This window comes from Pristiophorus japonicus, chromosome 1 (genome assembly GCF_044704955.1).
Source record: "Pristiophorus japonicus isolate sPriJap1 chromosome 1, sPriJap1.hap1, whole genome shotgun sequence".
NCBI lineage: Eukaryota > Metazoa > Chordata > Chondrichthyes > Pristiophoridae > Pristiophorus > Pristiophorus japonicus.
The window spans coordinates 481,142,620-481,157,308 of record NC_091977.1 but is presented as its reverse complement, the minus strand read 5'-3'; the positions used below and the strand labels follow the sequence as shown (position 1 = coordinate 481,157,308).

At 47.0% G+C, this 14,689-nt stretch overlaps 1 protein-coding gene across 1 annotated transcript in view; it reads right to left on the bottom strand.

The window, feature by feature from the left end:
* pth1r (parathyroid hormone 1 receptor) overlaps positions 1-13,588 on the bottom strand; it is a 113,959-nt gene extending 100,371 nt beyond the window's left edge. The window contains exon 1 of the mRNA XM_070876518.1: positions 13,514-13,588. Coding sequence (XP_070732619.1) covers positions 13,514-13,588 — 75 coding nt within the window. The remainder of the gene's footprint in view (positions 1-13,513) is intronic.
* Between the last annotated feature and the right edge of the window lie 1,101 nt (positions 13,589-14,689).

Here is a 14,689-nt window from a genome sequence, read left to right as displayed (position 1 = left end):
ACCTGGAGTATTGTGTACAGTTTTGGTCTCCTTACCTAAGGAAGGATATACTTGCCATACTCGAAGGTTCACCAGGTTGATTCCTGGAATGGGGGGGATTGTGCTATGGGGAGCGATTGAGTAGACTAGGCCTATATCCTCTTGAGTTTAGAAGAATGAGAGGTGATCTCATTGAAACATGCAAAATTCTTACAGGGCTTGACAGGGTAGATGCAGGGAGGATGTTTCCTCTGGCTGGGGAGTCTAGAACCATGGGACACAATCTCAGAATAAGGGGTCGGCCATTTAGGACTGAGATGAGGAGACACTGCTTCACTCAGAGGGTTGTGAATCTTTGGAATTCTCTACCACAGGGGGCTGTGGAGGCTCAGTCTTTGATTATATTCAAACCGGAGATCAATAGATTTTTGAATATTAAGGGAATCAAGAGATATGGGGACAGTTCAGGAATGTGGAGTTGAAGTGGAAGATCAGCCATGATCTTATTGAATGGCGGAGCAGGCTCCCGGGGCCGAATAGCCTATTCCTGCTCCTAATTCTTATGTTCTTATGTTCTAAAGACTTGACTATTCCAATGTTCTCCGGCCACCCAGCTCCCACACGCCGTAAACTTGAACGCATCAAAACTCCGCTGCCCATGTCCGAACTCACACCAAGTCCCGTTCACCCCTCACCCCTGTACACACTGACCTATATTGCCTCCCGGTCCAGCCATGCCTCAATTTTTAAATTCTCATCCTTGTTTTCAAATCCCTCCATGGCCTAGCCCTTCTCTATCTCTGTAAATTCCTCCAGCCTTACAACCCTCCGTGAACCCTGCATTTGTCCTTTTCTGGCATCTTGTCCTTCACCTGGCCGTGCCTTCAGCTGTCTGGGGGAAGGGAGTAGGAAGGTATTTGTACTCAAGGTTACTAGACCATGAGATGCTTCACCATGACAGGCTATTAAGGCATAAACTAGAATATAATTTAAAAGGGAATGAGATAAGTATTTGAAAAGGAGGAATATCATTGGTCTGGGGGAATGGGAGCTACAGGAGTGAGTGCCAGCACAGGCACTGGGGGCCGAATGGCCTCCGCCTGGGCTGTAATTTCTAAGAAAACGCTCCTTTATTGAGTCTGAGCCCAGGGAGTAGTTTAGAAAGCTTGATGCAGAGTTATGTTTAGGATGACATGGCCTGTGAGAAGTGCTCCAAACACTGAGCCAGCTGCTCTTTGTGCGATCTCTCAGTTTGGTTCCGGTCGGTCTGTGCTGACTGAATTTGAAGTCATTGACTCGGGAGCCCGACCATCCCTGGGGGATTCTGACTGTAGTTTTAGTGTGAATGTTAATGAGTTATAGGATTACTACTAGTTACAGGTATAATATCGGGGCATTACATCTATAACTGCATATAGACTATCAGTAAGTTATTGTATAACTGTTGGTTATGAGAGGAATCTGAATGTTGCAAGTATTGCTATTAGTTATCAGTGCAATTTCAGTGCGTTACTATGAGTTACTGGTGGAATCAAAGTTCTTCCCACCTCTGGTTCCCCCTCTCCAAATTGCTCTGCCGCTTATGGTTTCCCCTCTCCCCCACCCTCAGTTTCCCCTCTCCCTCACCCTCGGTTTCCCCTCTCCTCCACCCTCGGTTTCCCCTCTCCCCCACCCTCAGTTTCCCTCTCCCCCACCCTCAGTTTCCCCTCTCCCCCACTCAGTTTTCCCTCTCCCCCACCCTCAGGTTCTCCTCTCCCCCACCCTCAGTTTCCCCTCTCCTCCACCCTCAGTTTCCCCTCTCCCTCACCCTCGGTTTCTCCTCTCCCCTGCCCTCAGTTTCCCCTCTATCCCACCCTCAGTTTCCCCTCTCCCCCACCCTCAGTTTCTCCTCTCTCCCACCCTCGGTTTCCCCTCTCCCCCATCCTCAGTTTCTCCTCTCCTCCATCCTCGGTTTCCCCTCTCCCCTACCCTTGGTTTCCCCTCTACCCCATCCTCGGTTCCCCTCTCCTCCACCCTCGGTTTCCCCTCTCCCCAGCTCTGGGGTGGCCTCCTGTTTCTCGAAACTTCTCGCACAACAGCTGCTGGCGTGAAACCATGAACAAAGATATTCAACTACAGGGAACCCAACCATTACAGGGTCAAATGCAATGGCATTTGCAGATGTCATGAATTTAACTGTCATTGTAACCCATGTATAAACTGACTAGTTATACACTGTGAGAACATTGACCACTAGGTGGTGAACTTGTGGGAGACACTGCTAGCCTGGTCTTTCAGGTATAAAAGGGGACGCTCCACCCACCTTCATCACTTGAGTGCTAGCGAATAAAGGTTACTGGTCACAGAGTGACCTTCACTCAAGCATGGGCCTCATGTGCATTTATACTATATAGTAAGGACTTATCATTGGCGACGAGAAACTGGGATTTAAACCACGTGAGCATGGCCACTAGCAGCACAGATGAGAGGTACTGTGTTGGGGATGATTGAGACGATTTTATTGAGAGACGACAGCAACTTTTTGTCACTAAGGAATGGTTGGGACAGGATTCGGCCGACAAACGCAGGGCTCATCTCCTGACGGTTTGTGGATCCAGAACATACTCCCTGATGAAGGATCTTCTAGCGCCAGAGAAGCCGGCGGACAAGACGTTCGAAGACCTCAGTAAGTTAATCGGGGAACACCTTAAACCGGCGAGCAGTATGCACATGGCGAGACACCGGGTTTATATGCACCGGCAGCGATAAGGACAAAGCGTTCCAGACTTCGTGGCAGATCTCCGGCGCCTGGCGAGCCTATGTAAGTTCCCAGATGCATGCAGAGCGGAGATGCAGCGAGACTTTTTTATTGAGGGCATCGGGCACGCTGGGGTTTTCAGGAAACTGATTGAGACCAAAGACTTGACTCTGGAAATGGCAGCCTTGATGGCCCAGACTTTTATCTCAGGGGAGGAAGAGACCAGAATGATGTTTGACAATAATCTGGGCTCAAATGCAGCAAATGGGCAGGGAGTCAACATTGTTAATGCGGCACACAGTTCTCCAGGCAGGCAGGGGCAATCGGACATGCCCCAACATGTAGTCGAACCCAGAGGGGGAATTCAACAGAGACAATGGCTAGCTGAACAGCAATTCACGCCATCGCAAGGGACAATGTGGTCAGTAATGGGGCCATCAACACCTGTTAATAGTGCACTTAAGGGCAGTCACAGAGACAGTCAGAGGAGATCGACTGGTAATGGACCTTTTGTTTCCAACAACGGCTCATGTTGGAGGTGTGGAGGCACACACCCAGCCAGGATTTGCAGGTATCAGCAATATACCTGCAGAAATTGCAACGTCAGCGGTCACTTGGCGCGCATGTGCCAGGAAGTCTGCAGCCAGGCTGATAACCGAGGAGGACGGGCCCGATGTAAGCCCTATGAGGCCAAATGAACACTGGTGGAAATCGCTGGAAGCTGAAGTTCAGCGAGTTCATGTCGAGCACATACACCAGGATGCCACCGATAATTATGAAAGTGCTCCTCAATGGCATCCCAGTATCAATGGAGCTAGACATGGGGGCCAGCCAGTCCCTGATGAGTATCAAACAGTTTGAAAAGTTGTGGGCTTCCAAGGCCAGGAAGCCAAAATTATCGCCGATTGACGCACAGCTACGGACATATACAAAGGAGGTCATTCCGGTGCTAGGCAGCGTCACAGTAGTCGTGACCCACAAAGATTCGGTGAACAGGTTGCCACTCTGGATTGTCCCAGGGGACAGTCCCGCACTAGTGGGGAGGAGTTGGCTTGCTGTCATGAACTGGAAATGGGGCGATGTCAATGCAATTTCTTCTGTGGAGCGAGTATCATGCTCACAGATCCTGAACAAATTTGACTCACTATTTCAGTCCCAGGATGGGGGCCAAGGTAGTAATTCACATAAACCCGGACGCTAGGCCAGTACACCACAAGGCCAGAGCGGTGCCGTATGTGATGCGGGAAAAGATAGAAGGCGAATTGGACCTCCTGCTGAGGGAAGGCATCATATCGCCAGTCGAATTCAGTGACTGGGCGAGCCCGATTGTGTTGGTGCTCAAGGTGGATGGGTCGGTCAGGATGTGTGGTGATTACAAGGCCACCATCAATCGGGTGTCACTCCAAGACCAGTACCCGCTACCGAGAGCTGAGGGCCTCTTTGCGACGCTATCCGGTGGCAAACTTTTTTCAAAATTGGACTTGACCTCAGCTTACATGACCCAGGAGCTGGCGAGTGAGTCGAAGAAGCTGACCACCATCACGACACATGAGGGGTTGTTTGAGTACAACAGATGTCCGTTCGGGATTCGTTCGGCCGCCGCAATCTTTCAACGAAATATGGAAAGCCTCCTCAAGTCGATTTCAGGGATGGTGGTTTTTCAAGACAACATCCTCATCATGGGTTACGATACTGAAGAACACCTCCACAACCTGGAGGAGGTGCTACGCAGACTGGACCGGGTAGGGCTGCGACTGAAAAAGGCGAAGTGCGTCTTCCTAGCTCCAGAGGTAGAATTCCTGGGGATGAGGGTAGCAGCAGACGGGATCAGACCTACTGCGTCCAAGACGGAAGCGATCCAGAGAGCACCCAGGCTCCGTAACATGACGGAGCTGCGTTCATTCCTGGGGCTCCTGAACTATTTTGGTAACTTTCTTCCCAAATTGAGCACACTGTTAGAGCCGCTATGCATGCTCCTACGCAAAGATCGTGAATGGATCTGGGGGGACAGCCAGGAAAGGGCCTTTGATAGAGCACGCAATTTGTTATGCTCCAACAATCTGTTAACGTTATATGACCCATATAAGAAACTTGTTTTAACGTGCGATGCGTCATCCTATGGTGTTGGGTGTGTGTTGCAGCATGTTAATGCCAAGGGTCAGTTACAGCCGGTAGCTTATGCCTCCAGAAGTCTGTCCCAGGCAGAAAGGGGCTACGGGATGGTAGAAAAGGAGGTGCTTGCATGTGTATATGCAGTAAAGAAAATGCACCAGTACCTGTTTGGCAGGAAATTTGAGCTGGAGACAGATCACAAACCCCTAACGTCTATTTTGGCCGACAACAAGGCCATAAATGCAAACGCATCGGCCCGCATACAGAGGTGGGCACTCACATTAGCCGCCTATGACTATACAATTCGGCACAGACCGGGCACCGAAAACTGCGCCGATGCACTCAGCAGACTCCCACTAGCCACCACTGAGGGGGCTACTGAGCATGCTGCTGAGATGGTCATGGCTGTTGAAGCTTTTGAAAGCGAAGACTCGCCCGTGAGAGCCCGTCAGCTTAAAGTCTGGACAAATAGAGACCCGCTACTGTCTTTAGTCAAGAAAAGTGTCCTGAATGGAGACTGGGCAGCCACGTACGGGGCATGCCCTGAGGAATTTAAACCATTTCACAGGCACAGGGATGAACTCTCGATTCAGGCCGATTGCCTACTGTGGGGAAACCGTGTAGTCATGCCCCAGGTTGACAGAGAGGTGTTCATCAGAGAACTCCACAATGAGCACCCGGGCATTGTCATGATGAAGGCAATTGCCAGGTCACAGGTTTGGTGGCCAGGGATAGATGCAGACCTGGAACTTTGTGTTCGCAGGTGCAACACATGTGCTCAGCTGGGCAATGCGCCCAGGGAAGCCCCCCTTAGCCCCTGGTCCTGGCCCACCAAGCCATGGTCACGCATCCATGTGGACTACACAGGTCCTTTCATGGGAAAAATGTTTTTGGTTGTAGTAGACGCCTACTGCAAATGGATTGAGTGTGCCATTTGAAATTCAAGCACATCCCCTGCCACGGTAGAAAGTCTACGGGCAATGTTCGCCGCCCATGGTCTACTGGATGTCTTGGTCAGTGACAATGGCCCGTGCTACACAAGCACTGAATTCCAGGACTTCATGGCAGGCAATGGAATTAACCATGTCAGAACGGCACCGTTCAAGCCGACCGCAAAAGGCCAGGCGGAACGTGCAGTGCAGATAATCAAACAGGGGATACTCAGAATCCAAGGGGGTTCCCTACAAAGCCGCTTATCATGCCTCCTGTTGGCCTACAGATCCCGACCACACTTGCTCACAGGGGTTCCACCAGCAGAGCTGCTAATGAAAAGGACACTCAAAACCCGGTTATCCCTTATACACCCCAAAATGAAAGAAATTGTCGAGAGCGTCAGTCACAATGTGACTACCATGACGGGAATGCGAGGGCGCGATGTATCGATGTCAATGACCCTGTCTTGGTCCTCAACTACGCTGCAGGGCCCAAATGGCTCGCAGGCACTGTGATTGCCAAAGAGGGGAATAGGATTCTGGTAGTTAAACTTACCAATGGACAAATCTGCCGCAAACACATGGATCAAACAAAAAGGAGGTTCAGCAAACCCATAGGAGAAGCAGAGGAAGAACACGATGTAGAGTTCACTCCACCACAGGTGACCAGACACCGGAACCAAGCAGAGGAGAGCCCAGTCACTATGGCAGTCCGGACAGGCCTGGGGCACCGCAAGCAGCAGACACTCAGGCCAGCGCCCAACACCGGAGCCCCAACTCAGGCGCTCTGCAAGGGAGCGTAAACCACCAGAGAGACTCAACCTGTGATCCCAATAAGACTTTGTGGGGGAGGTGATGTCATGTATTTATCTGTCATTGTAACCCATGTATAAACTGACTAGTTTTACATTGACCACTAGGTGGTGAACTTGTGGGAGACACTCCGAACCCGGTCTTTCAGGTATAAAAGGGGAAGCTCCACCCACCTTCATCACTTGAGTGCTAGCAAATAAAGGTTACTGGTCACAGAGTGACCTTGTCTGAAGCATGGGCCTCGTGTGCATTTATACTGTATAGTAAGGACTTATCAGCAAACATCACATGATCCACTGTCACATGATCTGATGTCACGTGATCAATCCTTCAGGAATACCTCCAACCAGAATTAGCAATCCTCATGTCCTCGTCATGAAGCAGGGGATGGCGGGATGCTGGGCTCCTGTGTCACTGGCCTACAAACTCATGGTTGCATGTGAAAGGCTTCCCTTTTTGCCCCTTCAGTCCCAGCAATGGCTGCTAATGGGTTGAGAAGCCCTTTAAGGCTGTCCAGGGGCTTTCAGAGTTGTTGCCACTCTGTTGTGGCACTTCCCTTTCATTAAGAAATAAGAACATAAGAAATAGGAGCAGGAGTAGGCCATATGGCCCCTCGAGCCTGCTCCGCCATTTAATACGATCTTGGCTGATCCAATCATGGACTCAGCTTCACTTCCCTGCCCGCTCCCCATAACCCCTTATTCCCTTATTGGTTAAGAAACTGTCTATCTCTGTCTTAAGGTTATTCAATGTCCCAGCTTCCACAGCTCTCTGAGGCAGCGAATTCCACAGATTTACAACCTCTGAGAAAATAAATTTCTCCTCATCTCAGTTTTAAATGGGCGGACCCTTATTCTAAGATCATGCCCTCTAGTTCTAGTCGCCCCTAGAAGTGAAACCATCCTCTCTGCATCCACCTTGTCAAGCCCCCTTATAATCTTATACATTTTGATAAGAGCACCTCTAAATCTTCTGAATTCCAATGAGTAGAGGCCCAACCTCCTCAACCTTTCCTCATAGGTCAACCCCCCTCAACTCCGGAATCAACCTAGTGAACTTTCTCTGAACTGCCTCCAAAGCAAGTATATCCTTTCGTAAATATGGAAACGAAAACTGCACACAGTATTCCAGTTTTGGCTTCACCAATACCCTGTATAACTGTAGCAAGACTTCCCTGCTTTTATACTCCATCCCCTTTGCAATAAAGGCCAAGATTCCATTGGCCTTCCTGATCACTTGCTGTACCTGCATTCTCACCTTTTATATTTCATGCACAAGTACCCCCAGGTCCCGCTGTACTGTAGCACTTTGCAATCTTTCTCCATTTAAATAATAACTTGTTCTTTGATTTTTTCTGCCAAGGTGCATGACCTCACACTTTCCAACATTATACTCCATCTGCCAAATTTTTGCCCACTCACTGAGCCTGTCTATGTCCTTTTGCAGATTTTTTGTGTCCTCCTCACACATTGCTTTTCCTCCCATCTTTGTATCATCGGCAAACTTGGCTACATTACACTCAGTCCCTTCTTCCAAGTCGTTAATATAGATTGTAAATAGTTGGGGTCCCAGCACTGATCCCTGCGGCACCCCACTAGTTACTGATTGCCAACCCGAGAATGAACCATTTATCCTGACTCTCTGTTTTCTGTTCGTTAGCCAATCCTCTATCCATGCTAATATATTACCCCCAACTCGGTGAACTTTTATCTTGTGCAGTAACCTTTTATGTGGCACCTTGTCAAATGGAAGTGCAAATATACCACATCCACTAGTTCCCCTTTATCCACCCTTAAAATTTCACTCATACGGAAATTTCCAGTCCATGCACTCATGGTTAGGAGCTAAAAATTGCTTGTGCATGAATATTACCGTTACACAAATCTGAATTTATACAAATGAGCTCCTTCGTATTACTAACATATTTATGAGCTGACTAGATTGGCACCATTTCTGAACCATATAAGACTGACATGCACCACTGGGTTAAAAAGCCACACCAACAACAACAGCCAAATTTGCACAGTGCAAAATCTGCTGACTGTTTGTTAACAAGATGACGGTATTGTTCCCCATATACCTCGTAACAAGTTAACTCTTTGCTGTCAATCTGCTGCTGTGACGCTTTGGTTCAGTTCCCCTTATAAAGTTAATTCAAGAACCAATGGTTGGATGAACTATTTATTAAGCTGTTCAATGATTCATTCATTTCAGTTGTGAGTGTATATTTTTTTTATCTCATCCATTTCCTAAGAATACTGACACTTCATAGAATCAGAGAATGGTTACAGCACGGAAGAAGGCCATTTGGCCTGTCGAGCCCGTGCCAACTTATGTTAATCCTCTCCATATTACAAATTGAACTTGTTTGCTCTAAGTTCATTCGACAACTTACATTTATATAGCACCTTTAACATAATAAAATGTCCCAAGGTGCTTCAGAGGAAGGTTAGCAGACCAAAACTGATGCTGAGCCAAACATGAAAATATTAAGATGGGTGACTAAAAGCCTGGTCAAAGAGGCAGGTTTTAAGGAGGGTCTCAAAGGAGGAGAGAGAGGTAGAGAGATGCAGAGCTTTAGGGAAGGAATTCCAGTGCTTAGGGCCTAGATGGCTGAAGGCACAGCCACCAAGTGAAGGGAGGGTGTGCCTTCAGTCATCATCCAGCCGAAGAGAGAGCACCTTCAGTGTGGGGGTGGGGGGGGGGGGGGGGTGCGGGGGTGGTGGCTACCTTGTGGGACCCAAGGGACAGATCCTTCAGGACAGGGGGTGATGAACTGCGACAAGGAAAATATGAAACAAATCTCCAACGACTGACAGAGAAATGAAAAGAATTTACAAGATGTTTAAGTGCCAAGGCGTTTCCCTGGCAATGACTGCGGTGTGTCGGCTGCTTTGGTCTCTGGTTCAGATTTCTCTTTGCTGGTTTAATTACTTAGAAAGACGGCCCATTGTAATTTCTGCTCGATACAACCCTGCTTTATTTTTAGAACCCAAAGTTAGTCTTCCTTTGAAGCCTGGTGCCGTGGGTTTTTACTTCTGTAACTCCAGATGTTCTGTGGAATTCACATGCCTTTTAACTCTCCACTGACAGTTCAAGTGGTTTGTCGGGAGCAGCGGGCTGTTTGATCCGATGGGATGTCCTTTCTGAAGTTCTCTCTGCTCTGTGCTTGTGAAAACAGGGACCCAGGCAACCACAGGTCACTCCAGCCGCCTTGCAGTCTCTCACCATTCTCAATGTGACCATTCTTCATGTTATCTCAACTATATTCTTTGCTGGATGTGGGCTCTGCCAGCCCTTCAGGGTCTCTTGGCTGTAGCTGCTCATCTGCATGACACCCTTCTGTATCAGGCCTTCATCTGCACACTGAGCTATTCCGCAATAGAGGCATCACAGCCAATCTTGTTTTCACACACCAGGGGGCACTGGTCAGCAGTAAGGAGCAGGAGAACACTGACTGATTCATTTTTTCCACCAAGGGGTACTAAGTCCAATTGTACCCCCTTACCATTGCCCAACTGAGATCAGCAAACTCAGCACAAACCAGGAATTCTAACCTGCGACCTAGCTCAGTTTCATGCTGGGTGCTAAAATTGCCAGTGGAGCCAGCAAGGGAGGTTCAGAAAGGCTCTAAGTCAATAGTTTCTGATAGAAAAATAAATTCCTAGGTGAGTGTTTCTGCTTGTGTGTGGTGTTAGTTGAGGGAGGAATGTTGGACAGGATTTAACTGCTCTTCCAACAATGCCATGAGATCTCCTACATTCACCCGAGAGGGCAGCCAGGGCCTCGGTTTAACATCTCATTGGAAAGACGGCATCTCCGACAGTGCAGCACTCCCTCAGTACTGCATTGGAGTGTCAGCCTAGATTATGTGCTCAAGTAAAAAAGATATCAAAGGTCCTTGGAACCCCACTCCAACATGAGATGGAGAATAGGGCAGAAGATATTTTATTGAAGTGTGGCAAATTCTTTTTGTAAATTAGCAGTGAGGAAGGTGACCAAGCCAAAGCACTAATTTCTCTTTTTTTTCTCTCTTCACAGTTGCTGACCTGCCTGCTGTATGTTTCTGGGATTTTGGGGTTTTATTTCAGGTTTGATGTGTTGATTTATTTTTACCTTTGTTCTTTAAATCAGACACAAGGTAAGATTCCTGGTAACCTTTTTCGTTCAGCCTTGATGTTTCATACCCCGGGTTCTGGAGTCACTGCTGGTTTCTAAACAACCTCCCTGCATTCTCCTGCTGTTGAGATTGATTTTTCTGTCACTTATTTATCAAGAGCGCTCCACATCCTTTCTTACAACACCAACAATCTCAATAGTCTGCTTGCCCTGAGGCTGCTGGTCATGGACTGTGTATTTTATGTCAGCCATGCGTCAGTTGGTAGCTCTCTCAACTCTGATTCAGTAGGTCATAGGTTCAAGCACCACACTCCAGTTCTGCACTGTCAGAGGTGCCGTCTTTCAGATGAGACGTTAAAACAAAGCCCTATCTGCCCTCTCAAGTGGTTGTAAAAGATCTCTTGGCACTATTCAGTTTTCCCCGGTCTCCTGGACAATATTTATCCCACAATCGGCACCACTAAAATGGATTATCTGGTTATTTATCTCATTGATGTTTGTGGGATAAATACCTGTGTGCTAATTGGCTGCTGTGCTTCCTATATTTCGACAGTGAAGCGCTTTGGAATGTCCTGAGGTCAAGAAAGACGCTATATAAATGCAAGTTTGTTTATTCTCTCTTAACTGAGGGACAAAGGTGGATAAATCCCACATTGGAGCTGCAGTCTGTGCTGAGTTAACTGATCTCAGGTGTGATTGCCTGCAGTGCCTCTGGAATGGGAAGGGCAGGGGAGCAAAGCAGTCAAGAGCTCCCACCCTGATCATGGCTCGGGGGGGGCAGGGGGGCGGGAGGGTGGTGGCAGTGGGGAGGTGCTGGGTTGCACATACATATGTGCGGATATCAGGTATGAACAGAATCAAGCTTGGCCATGAAGACCCCTATGATCAAACAGCCTCCTCCGTCTGGACTCGTAGACAAAAGATGGACACTTGGACAAGGTAGCGGGGGGTGGGGGACACGATCCTGTGGAACCCACAGTATGGGAGAGGATAAAGGGAGGAAATAGCAAAGAAAAATTAAAATGAAAAGCCGATAACGGCAATGCATTTTCCAAATTAAATAGTAACCTTTAAAATGAAAATGTTCCTACTATCTCCTCATGATCGGTGTCAGTTGATAGATTAAATAAGTGGGGTTTAATAAAGTGTTCAAAATGGTGAGGAGTTTTGATAGAGTAGTTGGGCAGAAACTGTTTCCACTGGCGAGAGGTTGGTAATCAGAGGACATAGATTTAGGATAATTAGCAAAAGAAACAGATGCACACACACACACACAGAGGCACGCACAGACACTGGCATGCACAGACACTGGCACACACAAACTGGCACACGCACACTGGCACGCACTCACACTGGCATGCACTCACACTGGCACGCATTCACACTGGCACAGAGACAAGCTCACAGACATGGACACACACTCACACATACTTGTACATTCACACATGTGCACAGACAGACACACAGACATGGACACACACACTCACTTACAGACGCACACATACAGACACACACATGCGCACAAAGACACATAGAGACAACAGCAACTGGCATTTAGATAGCCCCTTTAACTTAGTAAAAACATCCCAAGATGTTTCGCAGGAGCGTTATTAGACAATATTTAACATCAAGCCACATAAATGACAGGAAAACTAAAGCTGGATCAAAGAGGTAGGTTTTAAGAAGCAACTTAAAGGAGGGAAAAAGAATCAGAGAGGTGGAGAGATTTAAGATGAGAATTCAGAGCTTAGAGCCTAGGCAGCTGAAGGCACGACTGCCAATGGTGGAGCAATTAAAATTGGGAACTTGCAGGAGACCAGAATTGGAGGAGTGCACAGTCTTGGAGGATTGTAGGGCTGGAGCGGGTTATAGAGATAGGGAGAAGTGAGGCCATGGAGGGATTTGAACACAGACACAAACACACACACATATGGAAGAAGAGATGATGGAGCCTAACAGTTAGTACTAGATCTCACTAGATGTGGAATTCTCTACCACAGAAAGTTGTTGCATCCAGTTCGTTGGATATATTCAAGTTAGGTGTGGCACTTATGGCTAAGGGGATCAGCGGGTATGGAGAGAAAGTGGGAGTGGGGTACTGAAGTTGCATGATCAGCCATGATCATATTGAATGGTGGTGCAGGCTCGAAGGGCCGAATGGCCTGCTCCTGCACGTTTTTTCTATGTTTCTATGTTTCTATATGAGTGCAGGACCGGGGTTAGAATCATGACTCTATCTGATCTGCACTTAGGTCTGGCAAGACAGTGAGCTGGCAGTAAAACCGCGTAATGTCTATCCTATAGTTTATGTACAAGTAGATATTATATATAGCGTATACTCACACGTATATATTCATGTGCATTTATGTAAAATATATACATACAATATAAAGGAAAGTATATATATGTAGTGAGAAAGAAAGTCTATGCATATATTTTATATATATATATATATAGACTGCAGGCAGCAAAGTCTTTCAATTTTTATCCAATGGTGCATGCACGTAAATATATAGTATATGATCACACTCATACATGCATATCTGAATATATATATAAAAAGAAAGAGAGAGAGATCAGCTTATTTTGGAAGTGAGAGCGACTAGAGGTTGTCTCTAGCTCCAGGTATACATTCATAAAATTAATCTTATAATATATAAGTAATCTATAATACACACATACCTATATATAACATCAGAAACTAATATAAGAAATATGTGGTATCATCGAACCGGATTAACCCAATAAATTAATCTGTGCACATGTCATTAAAACACGCTCTCCTCTTTAAAGGAACACAGGCACTCACTCACTCACTCACCAGAGCGTAGACACAGCTGAGGACCGAGCAATACAGCAAGACTCCCAGGCTGCTGGAGACGGTAGCGGCTCCCATGTTCGACATCGGACAATGTCAGCCCAGTTCCTTCCTCTTCATCCACTTTTCAAATTCGTTATTTCAAACACTTTCCTCTCTTCCTTCACCTTCGGTAGCATCGAATCCACGAGTCCATTCCAACTGGCCCCCCGACCCCACCCACCAAGCAAAAAAAGCTAATTGAAACTCTCGCTACCTTTTCTTCCTTCAGTTGTGGAGGGAGCAGAGTCTGGGGCAGTCACTGCTGCTGTTTGATTTTCTGTGCATACTGGTTAGAGAGCAACAAAAAAAAATCACATCCATATGACAGAACTCAGTTGCTTATTAACCCCCTCCCGTCAATTCACTATTTCTCTCCTCCCCTTGGATCTTCCCCAGTGGCAAGAAACGAGTTAAAATCCTAGGCTGGCGGTTTCTGTGCTGTCACATCAGGCGCCTTTCTACACTTTCCTTAATCCAGTTCCAGGATTTCGGTGAGGGGGAAAGGAGCCCACCTCTGTGTGTGAATATCTCCGCGTTTATTTCGTGTCAATTTCAACCCACTTTCACATTCTCCAGCGTGCATATATATATATATATATATTCCAGCTTATTATCTCCAAATTGTTCTGTAGATTATAGTCTTATAAACTGAGAGTTCTATTTAAAAGAAGTTTATTCAGCTTTATTTAAAGCCTTGGAATAGTTTCAATTATATATATATATATGTATATATATTTCATGTTAGTATTCCTACTCTCCTTATCCATTCCTTCCCAGTCCTCTTGCCCACTAGCAGTGATGAGCCTGGAAATGATGGAATCGTACAGAATGATGTCCTTATAGCCCAGCTCTCTCTCTCTCTCTCTCTCTGTCCACTCTGTGTGTGTTGGGCAGGTATTAGAGATGGGGGTGAGCAAGTACCGAGGTTAGGCTGCCTACCATTGGCTCAGCCTCCACCCAGCTTGTGATTAGTAAGAGGTGGGGGAGGAAATATTTAAAAAATGTAATATAATTACTCCCTAGCTCTTTCCCTCCTCAAACATGCAATGATCTCCAGTCTCTCTCCATGAGATGGTTTCCTGACTCCTGCTGGAATCTATTAAGCTATTTTTTTCACTTGGCAGTCAATATCTAGTC